Source organism: Apus apus, chromosome 1 (genome assembly GCF_020740795.1).
Source record: "Apus apus isolate bApuApu2 chromosome 1, bApuApu2.pri.cur, whole genome shotgun sequence".
Taxonomy (NCBI): Eukaryota; Metazoa; Chordata; class Aves; order Apodiformes; family Apodidae; genus Apus; species Apus apus.
The window spans coordinates 138533358-138552274 of record NC_067282.1 but is presented as its reverse complement, the minus strand read 5'-3'; the positions used below and the strand labels follow the sequence as shown (position 1 = coordinate 138552274).

General features: G+C 40.1%; 1 protein-coding gene across 3 annotated transcripts; it reads right to left on the bottom strand.

Moving 5' to 3' along the window:
- Positions 1-626: 626 nt before the first annotated feature.
- RERGL (RERG like) lies at positions 627-11854 on the bottom strand. 3 transcript variants are annotated; one of them, XR_007891824.1, is made up of 6 exons: positions 11803-11854; positions 11605-11661; positions 9170-9243; positions 5854-6002; positions 3100-4740; positions 627-2246 (listed from the first exon to the last, which is right to left on the bottom strand). XR_007891824.1 is itself a non-coding variant. In XM_051642660.1 (6 exons), exons 1-5 carry the CDS (start codon positions 11852-11854, stop codon positions 4458-4460), a joined length of 615 nt encoding a protein of 204 aa, XP_051498620.1. In that variant the 3' UTR covers positions 2610-3179; positions 4452-4457. The 3 variants fall into 3 exon arrangements, 2 of the variants coding, with proteins under 2 accessions (XP_051498620.1, XP_051498612.1); XM_051642660.1 differs by lacking the exon at positions 627-2246 and having other exon boundaries at positions 2610-3179; positions 4452-4740; XM_051642652.1 differs by lacking the exon at positions 627-2246 and having other exon boundaries at positions 2610-4740.
- Positions 11855-18917: the final 7063 nt, after the last annotated feature.

The following is an 18917-nucleotide window of genomic DNA, read 5'->3' as shown; positions in this document are numbered from 1 at the left end:
ATTGGAATTACAGAGTTCAGCAGGAATTAAAAGGGTATCTGAACTCCTAGACAGTTGTAAAAAATGAATGTGGCAGTAAATGTGAAGTCATGTCAAATATATAGGGCTAAACGTGAACATTAATTATATAACCAGAGGGACTCCATTTACTTTGTAAAGCAATTAGAAGACAGAAACTTAGTGTCTTCTACTGGAAAAGAGTAATGTCTGTTCAAAAATAACTTCATACCAAGAATAGCTTGCCTGTCTCACATAATATCAATTGTGGGAGGGGTAAAAAAACCAAACAGGCACTTACAGCACTGCTTCTTTATGGAAAACCAAACCCAAGTTTTAAAACAATTGAAATTGACTGTTAAGTGCCCAGATCCACATCTCGCCATGTAAACAACCAACCTGCTCTTCTAACTGTCTAACAACACATTCCAATTTGGCTTCCCCTTGTGTTTTGTTCTCCATGGGCAGGTTAAGGCAATGAAAGAGGAACAGGTGGACAGGTTTAAGGAGACAGAGGGTTCATTTAATTTAGAGTACAGATTAATATTGTTCAGGATTATTCTAGTAGTCTGGTAGTCTCCTTTTTTTTCTTCTTTTCTTTTTTTTTTTTTTTTAAGTATTTACTGCTTCAGAGGGGATAGGCAAGGATTCCTTTCAAGCATATTAAGTAGAGCTGGAATTTGTTCCTATATCCATAAACATAGTTGATATGTATGAAAACTTAATTAACCTAAAGCCCTTGCTTCAACAGGCATCCTGATGGAAAGTTAGCATATTCTTGGATACTTTTCTCCATTTTAGTTTTGCTTTGAGTGGTATTCATAGTACCCGTTTCTTTACAGTGTACCCTCTGAAAATACCATTGAGTGATCTAGTCCCAGCTGTCAGGAAGAGCATTGTACCTGTTCAGACTAATAGCCATACCATTCATCCCTCTCTCTGTCCTGGCTGGACAGAATGCCAGGATCAGACATCTTCAAAAATCTCCTGATGCACAATCTTCAAAGCAGTATAGTCAGATAGGCAGAAGTGAAAGCAATAGGACTGTCCTCACATGACTCACAAGGTCATTGTACTTCATTGTTCACTGTTCATAATCACTTCAGAAATCAGCTTCTAGCTATGGGCTAAAAAAAACTACAGTAAGTACTTTTGTCTTTGGAGTATAGCACAGCATCAAAACTTCTGATTCACCTTTTTCATTGTTACCCTGATTTAAATATATTAGAAAGAAACAGCATGCATGGTTGGTCTACTCAATATTGCACTTAATTATTCCTTCTTCAGTAGTAGCATGCTTTGAGGTTTTTGTGACATTTTCCCCTCTGCACTGTTGTGAATGTGACTCTACTGGGATTTAGGAGGAGTTTAACACATATAGAAATGACAGCCAGAAAAAAACAGCTGAGGTTGTGTTTGTCTTGATTATTTATTTCAAAACTATAGTGAGAAAGAGCTTTAAAAAAACACCTCAAAGCTCTCTGAGAGACAGCATTTGGGAGCCAGGGGCTATTACCTTTACACTTCAGTAGAATCCCTTTGCTTTTATGTCACCATTTCTAAAGTAAAAAAAAAAGCTGAAGACAGGGAGAAAGAACATCATTTCTGAGTGCCTTTCTCAGTCACAATTTTACTGAAACTAGAAAGTTCATATAAACTTCCAGACATGACAGCACGGAACTTTTAACTCTTGTATGGAAATTTCAACATCTTTTAGTAGAGAAAGGATGGGCAACACAAATAGCTCCATTTCTATTTTCTTCGATGAGTTCAATATGCCCTAGGTGTTGTCACTGTCAAGGGTGAGTGAGCATATACATCCGTTACTTGTTAGGCAGGCAGAGTTCTTGCTTGCATTTCCAAATGTGGCTGAGCCAGCAACCTTCACTGTTAAAACTCCAAGAACATTTAGCAATATATATATACATATCAGTCTTTTCAATATATTTTCTTTAAAAGGCCTTCACTTTTTTAAAAGTAAATACTAGTGAAATACACTTAGAAAGGGAGAATGAAAATCTGCTTTACTGCTTTAAAATTCCTTTACAAATTCTGCACTCTTGTTCATCTGTACTTACCAGCAATAAAAGTCAAATCCTGATCCAAAGAACTCCAAATTCTGTTTATACTCGGTGCTTTAGTATGCTCAAGTCTAAATGCATCCTGCAGCTGTTTCAGCTGGTTTTCAGATGAGTACAGCCTAGCACACATGCCAGAAGATAGCCATTCTGTTCCAACACTCACCCCATCTGGACACAAAGGGAATGAACACTGTAGGGTATACTGCAGATTTCACCTATCTGGAAGTCTATACTCGCATTAATATGAGCAAATCAAAACTAATTAGCTTTTCTTTGACTGTCTTGACAAACTTTTAAAAGATAATTTTTTTTTAAATAAGTTTTCTACTGTTCACAGTATAAAGGCACAAAGTTCTTCACTGTGTACAGGAAACACAGCTAGAGGCTTCTCTTTGGTACAACTGTCTGATTCCCAGATTTCTAATTTTAATTCTAGATCTGTACGGTATTTCATTTTTATAGTAGCCAAAAGAAAAAGTCTGTAGCTTTATAGTACAGTAAAGTGGGGTGGCGGGGAAGCATGAATACATCCATCTTAAATCCAGTTTATTTAATACAATAGCAGTAAATACAGGTAAGAGTTCACAAATCTGGCAGTGCTAGAGCTGGTGAGATACAGCTACCTGACAAATCAACAGTCTCATTAGTAGTTCTGGCATTCCATGTGTGCTGGAAAGCTGAAGGGTATACATAAGTAGTCTTCAAGTTCAGCCTCAAATATTGGCAGTACAGTTAAAATACACTACTCCTGATATGGCAGAGCAGCATCTGCATAGAAATAAAGCAACACTGTGCATGTCAGCACTGAGAACTAAATTCCAATATTTGTAGTCTTAAAACAAGTGGAATATACATGTATATTCCTTTAAAAAGGAAGTGATCTTTGGCCAATATTTATTAAAATGTGCTTGAGTTTTAATTGCAACAGTAATGCTAAGATCATACACCTTTTCTTATGTTACCTTATGGGGGTGGACGTTTGAAAATCAGTATTCTGTTGTGACTGATAAAGTAATCTTACCAGTTTCAATGCAGGTAAAACTTCAGAGCAGAGGTAGGCTTCAGCTCAGCAACTTTCAAAGACTGAATCCCAGCTGTCCTCTGGAATGAGTATGAGGCAGAAATTCATCTTCAGATCACTCCTCTTCCCTTTCATAATTTCTGTATGAGCACAGCACTTCCAAACACACTAGGCTAAGCCCTTATTTAGTAAAGTCTACAGCAAGAACTCTGAATGTCAATTGACAACACATTTAGACCTGTCTGATGTTTAATATCCACATTTGTGCAGCTGACGTATTCCTTAGTGCTCTCTCAAGTTGCATTTCAATACCATATGGATGACTAGCTGTAAACATTGGTTCTTAGGAAAAAACGGTCTATGCAAGTTAGGAGGACAGGTCTGACTAGCAGGCTGACCTTTTAATCCAGGCAAGACATCCTAAAAACACTGTGCTCTTTACCAGTACACGTGTTTTTCAAACTTCCACTCCCATTTAAAATTGAACAGGCATATCCACCTTACAGGTAAGTAAACTTTATTACAGTCCACAAAAACTGCTCTATAAAAGGGATCTGCCCAAGATGTTACACTGGCCCTCGACTAGACCTAGCCATAAAATTATTTCACTACAGTGACCTTGCCAAAAGAGTCCAATGCTCACTGACTAACATTTCACTAACATTTCAGTTCCCACATTCCTCAACCTTCTCCACTTTCTTTCATCTCTCAGGAAAAAAAAAAAAAAAAAAGATACTTAAACAGGAGACAATACTGCTTTGTTTATCTGCTTCCCTACTTCTGGTGCCACTGCAAGGCAGCTTTGCAAGTAAATCCCTTTTGTAGATTTGCTGTCTAGGCATTTAATTCATACACATTTCAGCAGGTGCTAGGTACCTTCAGGCACACAAGGATCTGAGCCATCCATCCTTGATTTAAATACAAATACATTATCACACAGAGAAGCAGTATTTTGCTTTTCTTTAGTGCAAGTGTTCTTGCACAAAAAAATCCAACCACTTCTCCCAATTCTAAAATAAGATTTTGATCAGCATGGCTGAGTTTATTAGAAATAACTGTTTATACTTCAATCACACCTACAAGCTCTATCCAAGACCACACTGGCATTAGATTAAGGGTGAGAGGAGCATCTTGCAGTTGAAGTGACATAGCCCTAACACAGTAAATCTGTAGAACTGGAAATAGAAAGTCAGGTCTTCTGCGTCTAGACCCTGTCCACTTGACCATACTATCTCCCACCACTGGTTTCTACTATCTTACTCCTCCAGACATTGACCCTTGGAAGAAACTGACTGAATCCCAAGAGCTGCCTGTGCTCCATTATTTCAACTTACTCCTACTTCAAGACTAACCCTCTTTTACACGGATTTCCTTCTCTTTCCAAACACATTGTTGATTAACTTGGCCATTGACTTTGATCCACTTGATCGTCTCTTCTCCTTCACTTTGAAATTTGAGGTGATATTCCTCAGGACTTTTGTGAACATTGTCACAACTTCCTGATAATGTTCTGCTGCAGATAGTTCAAAGAATTGGCACTTGTTATCCATTGCCAGCTTTTGTCCTTCATCCCAGCCAACTTCTCTCATGTGGCATAAATCCTGCTTATTGCCAACCAAAAATACTGATGATCCGACCATCCTGAAAGCAAAAGGTTCCAATTAGATAAAATATGTTGCAATACTGTGCTGAATTTTGTGCTATATACAGTGTGTATGAGAAGTACATCCATTCAGGATAACAGGCATTGGAAAAAACCTAAAAGAACCAACCCTGTAAAACCTTGCTAAGAACTACAGTTTTCCATTTGCCACAGTCAAACGTCAGAGGACCTTCCAGACAAGCTACTCTCTACCAGTACATTTTCATTTGGTTTCTCTGCTCAGTAAATTAATGTATATTCCATCCACTGCAGTTTTCATACTCTATACTGCTGAGGGTATTGTCAGCTCCTGGACTTTGTGAAGAAGCAAGCTGATCATTATCTCCATGTGTAGATAAAAGAATACAAAGAGATCCATCAGTGTCAGTGGCATAACTCAGAAGAAAACACAAGAATCCTAATTCCAAGCTTCTGCTATAATTACTCCTTCCAGAGAAACCTTAATTAAGAAACCTTAAGCAGTAAAACAGACAGAAAAGGTTTTGTTTGTTTGTTTGTTTTTGTTTTTAATCCACTTCTAATACAAGGAAAGGATTTAAGTCTCATTTATTTAGAAAGTAGCTCCGCTCATTGATGCAGGAATGCACATTGCCACATGTACTCAGACTTACCATTTTGGTGGTTCTTTTTGAAAGTAAGTAGTTTGTTTCTTAAAATATCGTCATGCATATGTCCAAACAATGTTGGGATCACCACTAAAGGTAGTTTAGGAGACCTTACTAGTATTAATTTTGTGTGGGAAATCCTTTCTTCAGGCCACCCACTGGTGCACCTCTATTGGTAAAAGAATGGGGGAGTAAAAGCATAGACTGAGTATGCCAGCTTTTTACCCATGTAAATAACAGCAGACAGATTTATGACCATTATTCAAATACTAGTGCTGTAAGAAATGAGAACATCCTGATTTACTTCGCTTTGGATGCAGTGAAATAGATTGCAATTTGCAATACTGTTTACCTCCAGGTAGTGATTTTGTGCTGTGCCACTAGGATGCTGCTAGACTTTAACTGCTACTAGGATGCCTAAAGCTCATAGAAATGTTCTTGGATTCTTTTGTATTTGCTAGAGGAAACAAAAATAATTCCACTTACTTTTTACATGCTCCTATGTGAGACTCTCGGATCCTGTACAGCAATGCTTTTGCAAATGCAAAGGATGCTCTGTCACTTATGTCATAAACAATGATAAATCCATCAGCCCAGTGGATCTCGTCTGTCAGGGAGAGCTTCCCCCGCTGTGGCTGAAAGAAGTTCAAATTCACATGGAAAAAGAATGTTACAGTTGTCACTTCAGAGCATTTTCTGTGCTGCAGTGAATGTGATATTGTGATATTGTTGTATTTTTTTCTTGCAAAAGTTATTAGTAAGTCTAGGTCACCAGTATTTGTGCTGTTTCTGGTTCTAGTTCTGCTTTGCATGTACCTAATATTGTGACGGCAATGAGCCTTATTTGTTAAAAAGTCTTTGTTCCCACTAATTTATTCTGTTTCTTCTGTGTATTGTTCAAGTCTGAAACAGTATTTGCCCATAAGATAAATTTCTGTTAGGCTAGGAAAAAAAAAAAAAAAGTCATTTCAATTTGCAGTTGACTTTAGTAAAACTGGTGGCAAATTACAAAAGTGATAATGGGGTTGTAAAAGTCCTTGAATCCCTTCATCCCAAGACAGTGTCACATTTTGATCTGTAGAAAGAAACAGCTGCAAACTGTCCCATTAAGCTGAAGAAGGTAATTTCAAAACTGTTTTAAATTAGCTTATCCCTGTAGATGCCCTGGCAGCAGCTAGCAACAGACCATGTGACCCAAATCAACTTTTGCTCTGTGAAAAAGCCATCTTGGATAGCAATTTCAGGACTGTTCAAGTTGTTCCCTCACTAGTTTACTATTTTGCTCCTTGGAATGTATAGCTGCCACCAACATTTTACCCTGGTAGCCTTGGCTAGCTCAGCATCAGGGCAGCACTGTAGCATCAGAAACAGCTGCACAGGGAAGGTCAAATTTTAAACCAGGGATGGTAACTGGATGCTGGCAGCAAAAGAAGATGCATGAGAAACAAAAGATGAAACAGGTTCCCAGCACTATCTGAATATTTCAGCATCTTTAACAGAACAGTATTTAGTATTGTGGTGACTGCAGCAGGTTTAGGGGCAGGAAAGGCAACTTGTGCATGTCACGGCTGTTTCCCAGATGGATCATAAAATATCTTAAATTGGAAGTGATATATAAGGATCATTGAGTCAAACTCTCTGCAGGACTACCTAAGACTAAATTATATGACTAAGAGCATCATCCAGATGCTCCTTGAACTCCAGCAGGCTTGGTGCTGTGACCACTTCTGAGGAGCCTGTTCCAGTGACCCATCATGCTCTCAGTGAAGAACCTTTTCCTAATGTCCAATTTGAATTTCCTCTGATGCAGCTTCATTCCATTTCCTTGTGTTCTCTTACTGGTCACCTCTCTCTCTGCTACTTCCCTTGAGGAAGCTGTAGACTGTGATGAGGTCACTTCAGCCTTCTCTTCTCCAAGCTAAACAAGACAAGTGACCTCAGCCACTCCTTTTAAGACTTGCTCTAGAGGCTTTTTACCATCTTGGTTGTCCTCCTCTGGACACACCAATACTTTGATGTCCTTCTTATACTGCGGCACTCAAAACTGCACTCACTACTTGAGGTGGGGCTGCACCAGTGCAGCGTAGAGTGGGACTAACACCTCCCTTGATTGGCTAGCTATGCTGTGCTTGATGCACCCCAGGACACAGTGGGTCTTTTTGGCTGCTAGGGCACACTGCTGACTCGTGTTCAACTTGCCATCAACCCAAACCCCCAGATCTTTTTCTACAGTACTGCTCTCCAGGCTCTCATCCCCCAATTTGTATATATAACCAGGATTACCCTGCTCCAGGTAGGGAATCTGGCACTTACCTTGTTAAATTTCATAAGGCTGGTGATTGCCCAGCTCTCTAGCCTATCCAGAGCTCTCTGTAAGTCCTGTGTACTCCTGAGGGAACACACAGCTCCTTCTAGTTTAGTGTAACTGGCAAACTTCTAAAATATACATTTGCTTAATGTTTTTATAAATGATCTGGACACAGGAAAGAGCAGTGCCCTAAAACTGAGCCCTGAGGAACGTCACTGGTGATTGGCTGCTAGCCTGATGTAAACCCATTTACTAATAGTCTTTGAGCCTGACCCATCAGCCAATTGCTTACACAATGTATTATGGACTTGTCTAGCTGTATGCTGAGCATTTTTACCAGGATACAGTGAGAAACATAACAAAAGCTTTAGTAAAACAAAGAAAACCCCACATCTACAGGCCTCCCTTTGTCAACTAGATGGGTGACCCAGTCATAAAAAAAAAATTAAGTTAAATAGGATTTTCCCCTCATGAAGCCATGATGATGAGACCATGAGCTTTGCAGAACAGGATCCAGCTACTAGAAGGATGCTTCAGAAAGCAAGATTTCAGGAAGCAGAAACAAAAACGGGGACTCTTTCTCCCCTAGTTTCACCTGCTCTCAGAATCCACTTTTCTTCCCTAGCTCCCATGATATATAAGACCTCCATTCCCCCATCCATCTCTTTCTAGAATCACCAGTTCTATCAGATAAACAATGCCACCACTACTTGCTGCCTAACTCCTCTGAAGGCACCGAAAGGAAGTCAGGAAGAGGATAGCTGAGGAAGAGGCAGCAAACAGCTAAAGTTAGGCCTTGTTCCAAAGGAAGAACTGAGACAAGAGAACTCAATGACTGCTGGAAAGAATTGCCCTTAACACAGCTCATCTGTGGTCTAAAAAAGCAAAACCTTAAAAGCAAAAATGTACCCAGACTGTAGCAACCAGTCTCTAGCTATAATGTAGTCTAATCTGCTTTACTCCCAATGTTTTAAGTATCTTAATAAAGTCTTTATTACAAAGTGGTTTATTATGATCAAAGTTCAGCAGTCAACATGTGCAAGCCTGCCTTATGGCTTTCTTTGAATCTGTTCTGTGAACGCAAGCCTTACTGCCAGACCAATCTACTTGACCATTTCTGCAGACATTTAGTAAATTCTTTGCTCTATAAACTTTATAAAATTTAATCTTTTTAGGGCATTTGAGAAAACAGCACACAATTCTGTAACTTATCTCTGTATTTACCTACATAATGCAGAAGTGGGAAAAGTTACTTCTGTCAGTAATACTCCAAAAATACAAAAACATTTACAGAAAATGTAAGCAATTAAATGGGAAAGTACTCCACATTTGAGCCACAGCAACTCTAAAACGTCAGTCTTAAAAAAAAACACACCAAAGAACCCAACAACAAATTCCAAGAACCAGACAGAAAGGTTATAAAGCCCCTGACTCTTTCTACCATTACACAAGCAGAATGAGGAAGAGCCTTTCTTTGCCCCCTAAAATACTTACCTGTGAACAAGGGTCATATATTTCCAAGTGTATCTGTCTCCCATCCAGGCATAAGTGTTTATTGTAGATGCATTCTAAAAGATACATGGCATTCAAGGAAAATCAGCATTAGAGTGACTGGAAATGGTAGTCAAAAGAAAAGGTGGCAAAAATAAGATGTGCTAATACTGAGTAGACATTTATTTCCTTAGGTACTGTTTCTTTTTGGGGGTTTCTGTGTTTGGTTGTTTGGGTGGGGTTTTTTTTATACATACTGGAAACAAACCTATTTAATTTTTCAACACCTGAGCAGCCCAACCCCTCAGACTGACCAGCACCCCTTCATTGTGGTGTTCCCATGGAAGCATCAATGGAAAAAATACTTTTAGACTCTTGTTTTCCTCTTCCAAAATGGAGGCAAAGGGGATGTAAAATGATCAGAATCAGCTAAATTCTACTCAGCTTGCAACAAAGGTTCCTGATTATGAAAAACTGTAGACCAGTCTATGTGGAAATTCTGATTCTGCACTCAAGTTATTGTTTGGTAATAATGTTTATTTACTATGAAATCTGGTGTTTTACGAGCTCTCCTGCTAGGTAGCATTAGCTCAATAGTCTTCACAGGATCATGTCCCTAGATTAGATATTAAAATATTTCTGTAGTGTCATTTCTTAAATTTAAGGATCTTCACCAGCACTAGCAACTCCAATGCAGACAGATGATTACTACTATTCTAAGCAGTGGGTTGTTTAAGCAAGCATAACCCACTTGTGTTCTTAGCACTGGTCACCAACAAGCTAATTTCTCAGAGTGACTGAACTACATTGACAAGAACTGGTGTTGGCACTACTGAAAGTACACTTCGGACTGTGTCAAATGATGGCATAGGTAAGGGCTATGGTCTGTGGAACTCAGTATCTTCAGTTCAGCACCATGTTCATTTTAAGCACTCTCCATGCATGTCTTATGAGTTCATCTGATGACAAACTATCAGTCTCAGTCAACCCAGGCTATCAACCTGCAGCTTCTTGGTGTTTTCCATAATTAAAACACATTTTTAATTAATACTTTGACTCAGCCAAAAGTGTTCTAGGATGATCTTTTATCACTCCTAGTCCCACTTTTCTCCTCCTTCCTCCTGTCTAGAAATGGAGCTACTTACTTTTAAAATGAAAATGTTTTGGGAAATTGACATGCTTTTTCTGCTACTTGCAGTATCAGAGGGCCAAAACAAGAAAACCTGGCTTTAATTGCAGTTGCCTTAGAACCCACGTGGAGAGGACTTCATAACTTACATGTGACAGCTTAGGCTTAGACAAACCATCTGGGATACAAACTGTCTTCTCAGTCTGTGCTTGTATAGTAACAACATTGCTAGAACATTTACGTAGAACTATAACTCTGCTTTCAGAATAAGTTTATTTGGATACAGTCAATGCAACTCAGCTTAGTACTGCTCTTTTTTTTTTTTTTCAATTTATGAATCATGGAACTCAATTTTTTGTAAAAAAAGACTTTTGGAAAATCTTTCACTTTACCATCTACCTCACATTTCCTGCTAATCTCCTTTCCTTGTTAACTTTTGAGATTTCTCATGCCCCATCCCCTGAAGCAGAATGCTTCCAAAGGTGTTTGTGTATCAGTTAAATACTGATTCTACCCAGGATGTGAAAGTCCTGCTTTGCCATCTTTCAAGATCTTAGAAGCATCTTAAGGACCAGTGTATTTGTTCTGGCATGAAGGAGAAATTTTACCCTCAGCACGGTAAGGCTTTCTACAAAACTATCAAATCAGTGCCTCCCTGCAAAAGCAGGAGGCTTTGCATTATGCTTTGATAAACCAGTAGTGCCGATAAACAATCTGTGTCACGTCTCCTCTAGGGCTGAGGAGGAGATATTCAATAAAACAGGTGCTGGGGTTGCGTTTTCCCCCTCTATTTCTTTACTCTCTTTACTTTCTGATTGAGCTTGCTATAATCTACCCGCACACGCAGCCCCGTTATCTTTCCTTCCCAAGTCCCTTCACAGGCGCTACTGGAGTTTCAAGCGATCTGGCCATAGATACCTGGCTTGGCTTTTCCCGTCTTCAAAGCTTACACTTAACCAGGAACTCTCGCCGATAAAGCCTGCGAAAACTTAAGTCTTCTCCGAAAAGTTCTGCGGAACTGCGTTTCTACCTAATTTCTTGTTCAAATCAGTGTCTGAAGGCTCGCATCTTCCATTCCCCGGAGAAGCCGCACCGCACAGCCCCGAGCGGAGACCTCACACGACGCCTACGCCCCCCGAGCCCCCAGCCCAGTGGGCGGCGGGACCCCCCGAGCTCCCCAGCCCAGTGGGCGGCGGGACCCCCCGAGCCCCCCAGCCCACTCTGCGGCGGGGCCCCCCGAACCCCCAGCCCACTCTGCGGCGGGACCCCCCCGCCCCGCCGCCTCCTCCCCGCGCCCAGCGGCGCTCACCGGCGTTGGAAGCGTACTCCCCGATGAACCGCCGGGTCAGAAACCGCACCGCCAGCGCTGCCAGAGGGAAGCAGACAAAAGGTTTAGTGGGGTCCCGCCCCCCTCCCCTCCAAACCTGAGGTAAAGTCGGGCTGGGGGGGGGGTGGGGGGGTGGGGAAGCGGTGTGTGTTGCCGGGGACAACCCCCTCCCGGCCTTACCCGACTTGCCGGCTCCGCAGCCGCCCAGCACCGCCAGCTTCACCTCGGTCATGCTGCCGCCGAGCCGCACCTCCCAGCCTCCACGTCTTTATAGCCGCCGGAGCCTGGAGCGGTCCCCCCGGCGACACCGCCCAGCAGCCCGCCTCCTCCTGCCCCCATGCCGGGGCTCTCCCCGCCCCACCGGCGAGGCCGGTACGTATAAGCTCCCCCGCGGTGAAGTAGGGGGTGGGGGGTTGTCGGTAGTTTTTATATTCTTTGAGAGGCGACCTCTTCCTCGCCCCGGGTCTCCTCTCTCCGTCCCCTCCTTCCTTGTCCTCGTCCCCTCCTTCCTTGTCCTCATCCCCTCAGCCCCTCCGCCTTCTTCCCCATCCCGCACTCTTTTCCCTGGCGGCCTTTCCCGCCTCCCGGCCGGGCGGCTAGCAGCGGGAATGGCTGTCGGGTCCCTCGCCACCTCCTCCTGGTCCCCTCACTCTCGGCCTCGGGCCCCGCCAAGGGCTTAGGAACTCGGGGGGAAAGGGAAAAGAAGGGGGGAGGGGGGAGAGGAGGAGGGGGAGAGAAGGAAAGATCCCCCCAACTGCGGGGGGCGTTTGTTTATTTTTACTCTTAAGTTTGTTTGCAAGCTGTCATTCTTTTATACCAGGAATGTGAAAGTGAAGAAACTGAAGTGATTGTGTTTATTTTAAATGCTTCTGAAGAACCTTGCTAAAAATAAGTGTGTTGCCTTTCTCTGGTGTTCTCTGTCCCATATTTCAAAACTAATCACTCCATAAACCTCTCGTCTTGCAAAACCTCGGTTGGGTGTGCCTTTTTGTGCGTGCAGATGTTTTCATTGGCTTTACAGTGAAGTGGTGGACAGTGCTTAGCTGAGGCTTCCAACACTCCCCTGAAGCAGCAAAGTACAGCAGATGTGAAAGGTACAAAGGCACAAAGGTACAGAGGCACAAAGACCTAAACACTCAGGAAAGACACCCTGTGTCTGCTGTACTTCTTATTTAGTTATGAGGCTTCTCAAGTGCTCTCTAATGGTTATTTAGTTCTCAAAGTGCATGAGATACTTGGGTGCATAAGTTTACTTAGTCTGCTGGTGAACAGGAGACTGCTCTAGCATCCAGGTTATGCTTGTATACCTACTTATTCTGTAAATGTGTATTTTATTTGGTTTATATAACTTGAATATATATTTATTCTGGTATTTTTACTCTTCTGATGAAAATGTTGTACATTGTATAAATGCTCAATAAAGTACTGCTTCAGTCTGCTTGCTAGTCAGTATTACAGCTACAACAAATTTACATGAGCTCAAAAAAAGAGACAAGGTATTCAAACATATGTTTGTTACAGCTGAAGGAAATACCTAGTGGAGGAAAATATATTTAAGAATAAACATGCAGACACAACTTGGCTCCAAAGTCCCTGACTTAAAAGTCGCTAATGGCTGGAGGTGTCTTCAGAGGATGCCTCTATCTTGCTTTACGGGTTGTTGTTTTTTTTGTAGTTTTCTGCTATCGCTCACTCACAAGACAACAAATACTGTCTAAAAATAGCTTTAGTCTGACCCTTTCTAACTATATTGACATTGGTTTTTGAAATAGCAAGATTCTGAGTTCACTGGAGTCAATACTGGAATAACTGGCACAACTTATTACTTTACTATTTAATATACATGGAAACCACCACAACAGGAAAGTCTAAAATTGCTTATCCACATGCACCTATTATCAAAGTTGTGACTTTTGCAAGCTATTAAAATAAATGGTCCTGATGTTCCTTTTAAGCAGAAGTGTGAGGTTTGAACCTGGCTTTCTCACAGCTTGGGAACATACATTTTGTTTTCGTTGAAGTATGTGCAGGTTATCACTATGCCATAGAGAGTCTAATTAAGACAGTTTTAACCCCTAGAAATGGTCCATGGTACAGGAGAACAGAGGTTAACTCTGAAGAAGGAGTGTGCTCAAGATGTACTTCTCAGGTTGGCTTTTTCTGCTCCCTGATTTTTTTTTTACTCGTGCTTCATTCAGGGCAATGTTGGCTTATTGTAGTCCTGTCACTCATCCCTGCCCCTGTGGCATGATGGGCTGACACAGCTCTTTGTGCAGGTGTCTTGAGAAACTGAACAGGGAAACTATCACATTGTTTCAGCTCAGTAAATTCTGTGATACAGCAATAGTGGAGATCTTCCAGTAATTGAGGAAAAACTCAGGTCTGTTTCAGTTACTCTTGCAACCAAGTAAGTTCAAGCGAAATCAGAACATGAAAGACCTCACCATACAGGAAGCTTAGGCATCGTTATTAAGGATGTGGTAGCTTGTTCAGAATCAAATGCTGCAGTACTGAATGTTGTACTTGGGGTGTAAATCATCCAAACTCTTTATTTTATAGCCTTGGCAAGGTTAAAAACATAATCCAGCTCTCCTGTTGCCATTACTAGGACTTAACTATATGGACACTTTTCTCACCTAGACAGCAGATGTGATAACTAAATTATGGTGTTGCCCATGTTAAAGAATACAAAACAAGTTTCTTAAAAAGACTGAGACAGTTTGTTGTTTATATTCTGCATACATATTCCTTAAAACATCAGAGAAAATAAGTTTTAATTGAAAGTTAAATATGACATTTTGTTTCTGAAATATTATATTTCTTTATCACTTCCCAGAACTAAATGGAATTGGAACATTAACAGTGGAAGGAATTCCTGAATATCCAGTCTAAAATAATTAATTATAATCTTATTAATAAACTTCTCCATTTTCTGTTATCACTGCTGCATTTGCATTTTACAAGTGTGTATATGCAGAGGTGTTTTTTAATTCCTTCACACATGGAGGGTGAATCAAAACTCAACTGCAGAAGTTGCTTACCCATCTAAACAGTGACGTTTCAAGTTACAATGAAGAATTTTGTTTAGCAGCTTATTGAAACACTTTGAATAATAGTAAGCTTGAAGGAAAGTATTCCCTGTTAGAAGAAGTGTTGCAAAGTAAATGTACATGCTTTATGAATTATTTGCCTAGATTTCACCTTTTATATAAAAGCTTGTGATTGTGGTTGAACAGTGTGGCAGATGTGGTAGTAATGCCTCTTTAAATTGCTTCAGCTGCTTACTTTGTTTCAGGGTGACTGTCCTTATCTGCAACTTGAACAATTATCTGTTTCAGTTCCTTCCAGTACTAATATATGTAGTCCTCTGTACTGGAATGATTTTTGATTTTGTTATCCATAGGTGTAAGTGTCTTTACAAGAGTAGAGTAAATCTCTTTACAAGAGCCCTCTCTAGAGGGCAGAAGCTTATGTGTTAGTTTCAGGTCTGTTGGTCAAGATGAGTCAACTCTGTGCTGCTCAAGTTAGAAGTAAGTAACCTTTCTTTACGTGTGTAAAGTTCTGCTATGAAAATAGTAGGCTTCTGGCAGTATAATGGAAATACATTATTAATCAGATAAATGCCCTTCACAGTGAACATGATGAAGGATTGATTTTGAACTGCTTAAGCTAAATTTTTTTTACAAGTCTGGAGATGACTGGTCAGTTCTGTAGTTCAGGACTTCTATGACTTGATGCCAGACCTCTGGGAGGCAAAACTGCTTGTGGAGAAAATTAACATCAGAAAAAACACTGACTTTGCTTTTCATCTTCTTTTCCTGTGTCTTAGCTGCTGGAAATTATGTGGAATTGAGAGTATATGATGTTCTGTGCTCTGTGTACAACCATAATGTTTTGACTGAAAAAGTACAGTTAGAAGCCAATGGCTTCAGCAGCTGTCAGCTGTTTCCTCTGTATGGCACAAATTTCTAAAGCTTGCAGAGGTTTGCATCCCTGCAGAATCAGTCCCTTTTGGCTGCAGAATCAGTCCCCTTTTGGCTGCAGAATAACCTTTTCCACAGATCTGTCTTTTAAAGCCCACTTTCCACCAAATCTGCTGTAAATTTTACATCTGCTACTCTAAGTGCTTCCACAGCATGTGAACTGGCCAGCTAGGGGTATAAAACGGCAACAAAACTAACAAAACTAGGAAGAATGGGATTTTCAGCTAAATGTGATTTTTTCATCATCTGTAGACTTGGATACATTCCACAGTGGACTATTCAAAGGTATTATTTATTCATGACAGAAAGAAGGCATGATATAGTACAACCCCAGTTACTTTGTGTTCTTTTTGCATGGTGTAGTGGAAAGGAGGAAAACTATCATTTCCCCTTAAAAATGCTGAACTGCTCTTCTACAGGCAAGTTGCTATAGTCAGTGATTGAAATTTTATCTTACTGTCTGTGAAAATGGGGAGGTGTGGTGTTTAGCTAAGAAAGAAAGAAAGAAAGAAAGAAAGAAAGAAAGAAAGAAAGAAAGAAAGAAAGAAAGAAAGAAAGAAAGAAAGAAAGAAAGAAAGAAAGAAAGAAAGAAAGAAAGAAAGAAAGAAAGAAAGAAAGAAAGAAAGAAAGAAAGAAAGAAAGAAAGAAAGAAAGAAAGAAAGAAAGAAAGAAGGAAAGAAAGAAAGAAAAGAAAGAAAGAAAGAAAGAAAGAAAGAAAGAAAGAAAGAAAGAAAGAAAGAAAGAAAGAAAGAAAGAAAGAAAGAAAGAAAGAAAGAAAGAAAGAAGGAAAGAAAGAAAGAAAGAAAGAAGGAAAGAAAGAAAGAAAGAAGGAAAGAAAGAAGGAAAGAAAGAAAGAAAAGAAAGAAAGAAAGAAAGAAAGAAAGAAAGAAAGAAAGAAAGAAAGAAAGAAAGAAAGAAAGAAAGAAAGAAAGAAAGGAAAGAGTCACTACTTTTGTAAATAATGTCTTTTTTTTTAATTCCTTAGAGAAAAAGTGTGATGGAAGAGGATTTAGCATATTAGAAAATCAATCCAACCTGTATTTATATTATTTTTGCCACAATTTAGAAACAAGTGTCCCATATACAAAAATTGCAGAAACTACAACTGATCTATTTTCCAAAAATATATGAAAGAAGTAAGGCCCTGGAAATAGGTCATATGAGCACATCATTAGATTACAAGTTTTCACTGACCATGGAGTAGGAAAAACAGACCTCAATGAACTTTGAAATTTATTGGAGAGCCAGTCACTTACTAAAGCTTAGGCTTGGAAATAACACCTAACTTATTTCTGCAGCGATGGCAAATCCTTTTGAGTGGTCATTGATGTTTGTTCAGACTACATCGTGATGGAAATCCTACTGAGAGTTCTCAAGTTACAGGGAGATAAACTAGTGTTTGAATTTGCAGCATTTTAATCGTTCTGCAGTAAAATGCTGACACATATGTTCTTATCTAAAGTAAACGTGAGATATGTTGATCTGTAATGGAAGTAAGGTCTTTCTGCATGGTACTTCAGATAGTAGTGTTGAGCTGTAATGTCTTACCCTCTGCCTGGGGCTCTTCAAGTTTAATGTCAGCTCTGTCAATATTCAGGAGAGGCTTGAAGTTCCTTCCGTCATTTTAGAGATGAAGGAAAACTCCACCTGAGCATGTTCCTTGTCATCTGCAATTCTCCCAACTCTCAAAATCACATGTCCTGCTTTTCTTTTTTCAATTGTAGATATGTTCTGCAAAATCTATGTGTTTGAACAGAATGTATGAGGCAGAGGATGGATTATTTTCTTCCCCCAGTGAGGCTTATCTCTCTACAAATCCATGACTTGAATCATTATGGGCTGAGAGGAGGAACGCTGCTTCTTTTGAGGGATTTTATGCTTTCTTATTATAAATTGAATATATTTTTAATGATAGCCTATGTTATATGTGTTATTATGCTTGTGAGTTACATGGCACCTCATGCTAGTATCTATTAGATGAAGTTTTTATTAGATCACAATTTTAAAGAGCAATTACTAAACTTCTAGTTTCTTCTAGATTAGTACTGTGAAGTTCAGAGCACTTTCAAGTTGAAGTTGTGTTATGTCCACCATGTATTAGAGGAATAAATTAAGAAATTAACATACTCAGCATTTATTCCTAACTTCCTGTTCTACAGGAGATGTTGTCTCCAAATACAGCGTGGTAAATGTATTGTAATTTAAACTTGGCAGAAAACCACAGAGCTGTCTTTGGCTCTGTGGTTGCTGTGGTTTCGATTTAGGAAAACAATCAAGAGAAGATTCAATGTTCATCTTAAGCTGATAGAAGATAGTCTGCATCCAACTCTCCCCCTATTCCTTCCCATGGATTCTTGTGACTTCTATAGCATTAAATCTTATTGTCTTGTGGCCCCTTGATTGAACAGATCAGCTTGTTGATATGGTACCAAAAAATACATTTCAAAAAATATTATTGCATTTGGTTTTATCTTGGATCAATTAAATGACCTCACTGAACGCTGGATCCCAAAGAGTGGAATAAAGAAGGATGTGAGAGTATATATATCTATGAGCAGCAGGGAGAGCATACCTTCTGATTTTAGAAGCAGCTGGTAGTTGAAACACCTTAAGTAGCATTGAACAAATCGCAGATATACTTTAAGCATCCTGGGATGCTTAAAGAGTTGACTATCTTCTTCGAAAGACCATGGAGACTGGGAATTCTTTGGTGACTGGAAAAAGTAAATCTTGCACCCTTCTTCAAGAAAAACACAGAAGGGACAATCCAAGGACCTGTAGGTCAAGTCAACCTCACTTTGGTTCTTGGGACAATCTTGTAGAGAGTCCACTTGCAGGTTGTTTCTGTGCACATGAAAGAGAGGAAGAGAACTGGGAACAGTCAGCATGGATATCAAAGATGCTATGATTTACCAAAAGTAATTCACATCTGACAGCCTGACTGATGTTATAAAATATCTAGACATGTGAATAAGGCGAGAGCTGTTGATGTCATTGACTCAACTCTAGCAAAGTCTCCAGTGCTGTCTCCCACAGCATTCTTTCACTCATGTTGGGACATGATGGTCTGGATTGGTGGGCAGCCAGATGGGTAAAAAACAGGTTTGATGGTGGGGCTTAAGAAGGTAGTGGTTAATAGATCATGATCTACCTGGAGGCCAGTAACAAGTGGAGTCCCACAGAGGGCTGACATGAGACCTGTCCATGACCTGGAGGAGGTGACATCTTGCACTCTTGTATAGTTTTCAGATGACGCTAAATTGGCACCACTTGATACGCTGGAGTGCAAAGCTGTCACTAAGCAGGACTCAG

Coding starts and splice junctions, on each gene's coding strand:
- RERGL (XM_051642652.1), bottom strand. CDS start 11,854: ATGACCGAGGTGAAGCTGGCGGTGCTGGGCGGCTGCGGAGCCGGCAAG. Junction 11,662..11,802: donor CTGCGGAGCCGGCAAGTCGG/GTAAGGCCGGGA, acceptor TCCCTCTGGCAG/CGCTGGCGGTGCGGTTTCTG. Junction 9,244..11,604: donor GGAGTACGCTTCCAACGCCG/GTGAGCGCCGCT, acceptor TGTATCTTTTAG/AATGCATCTACAATAAACAC.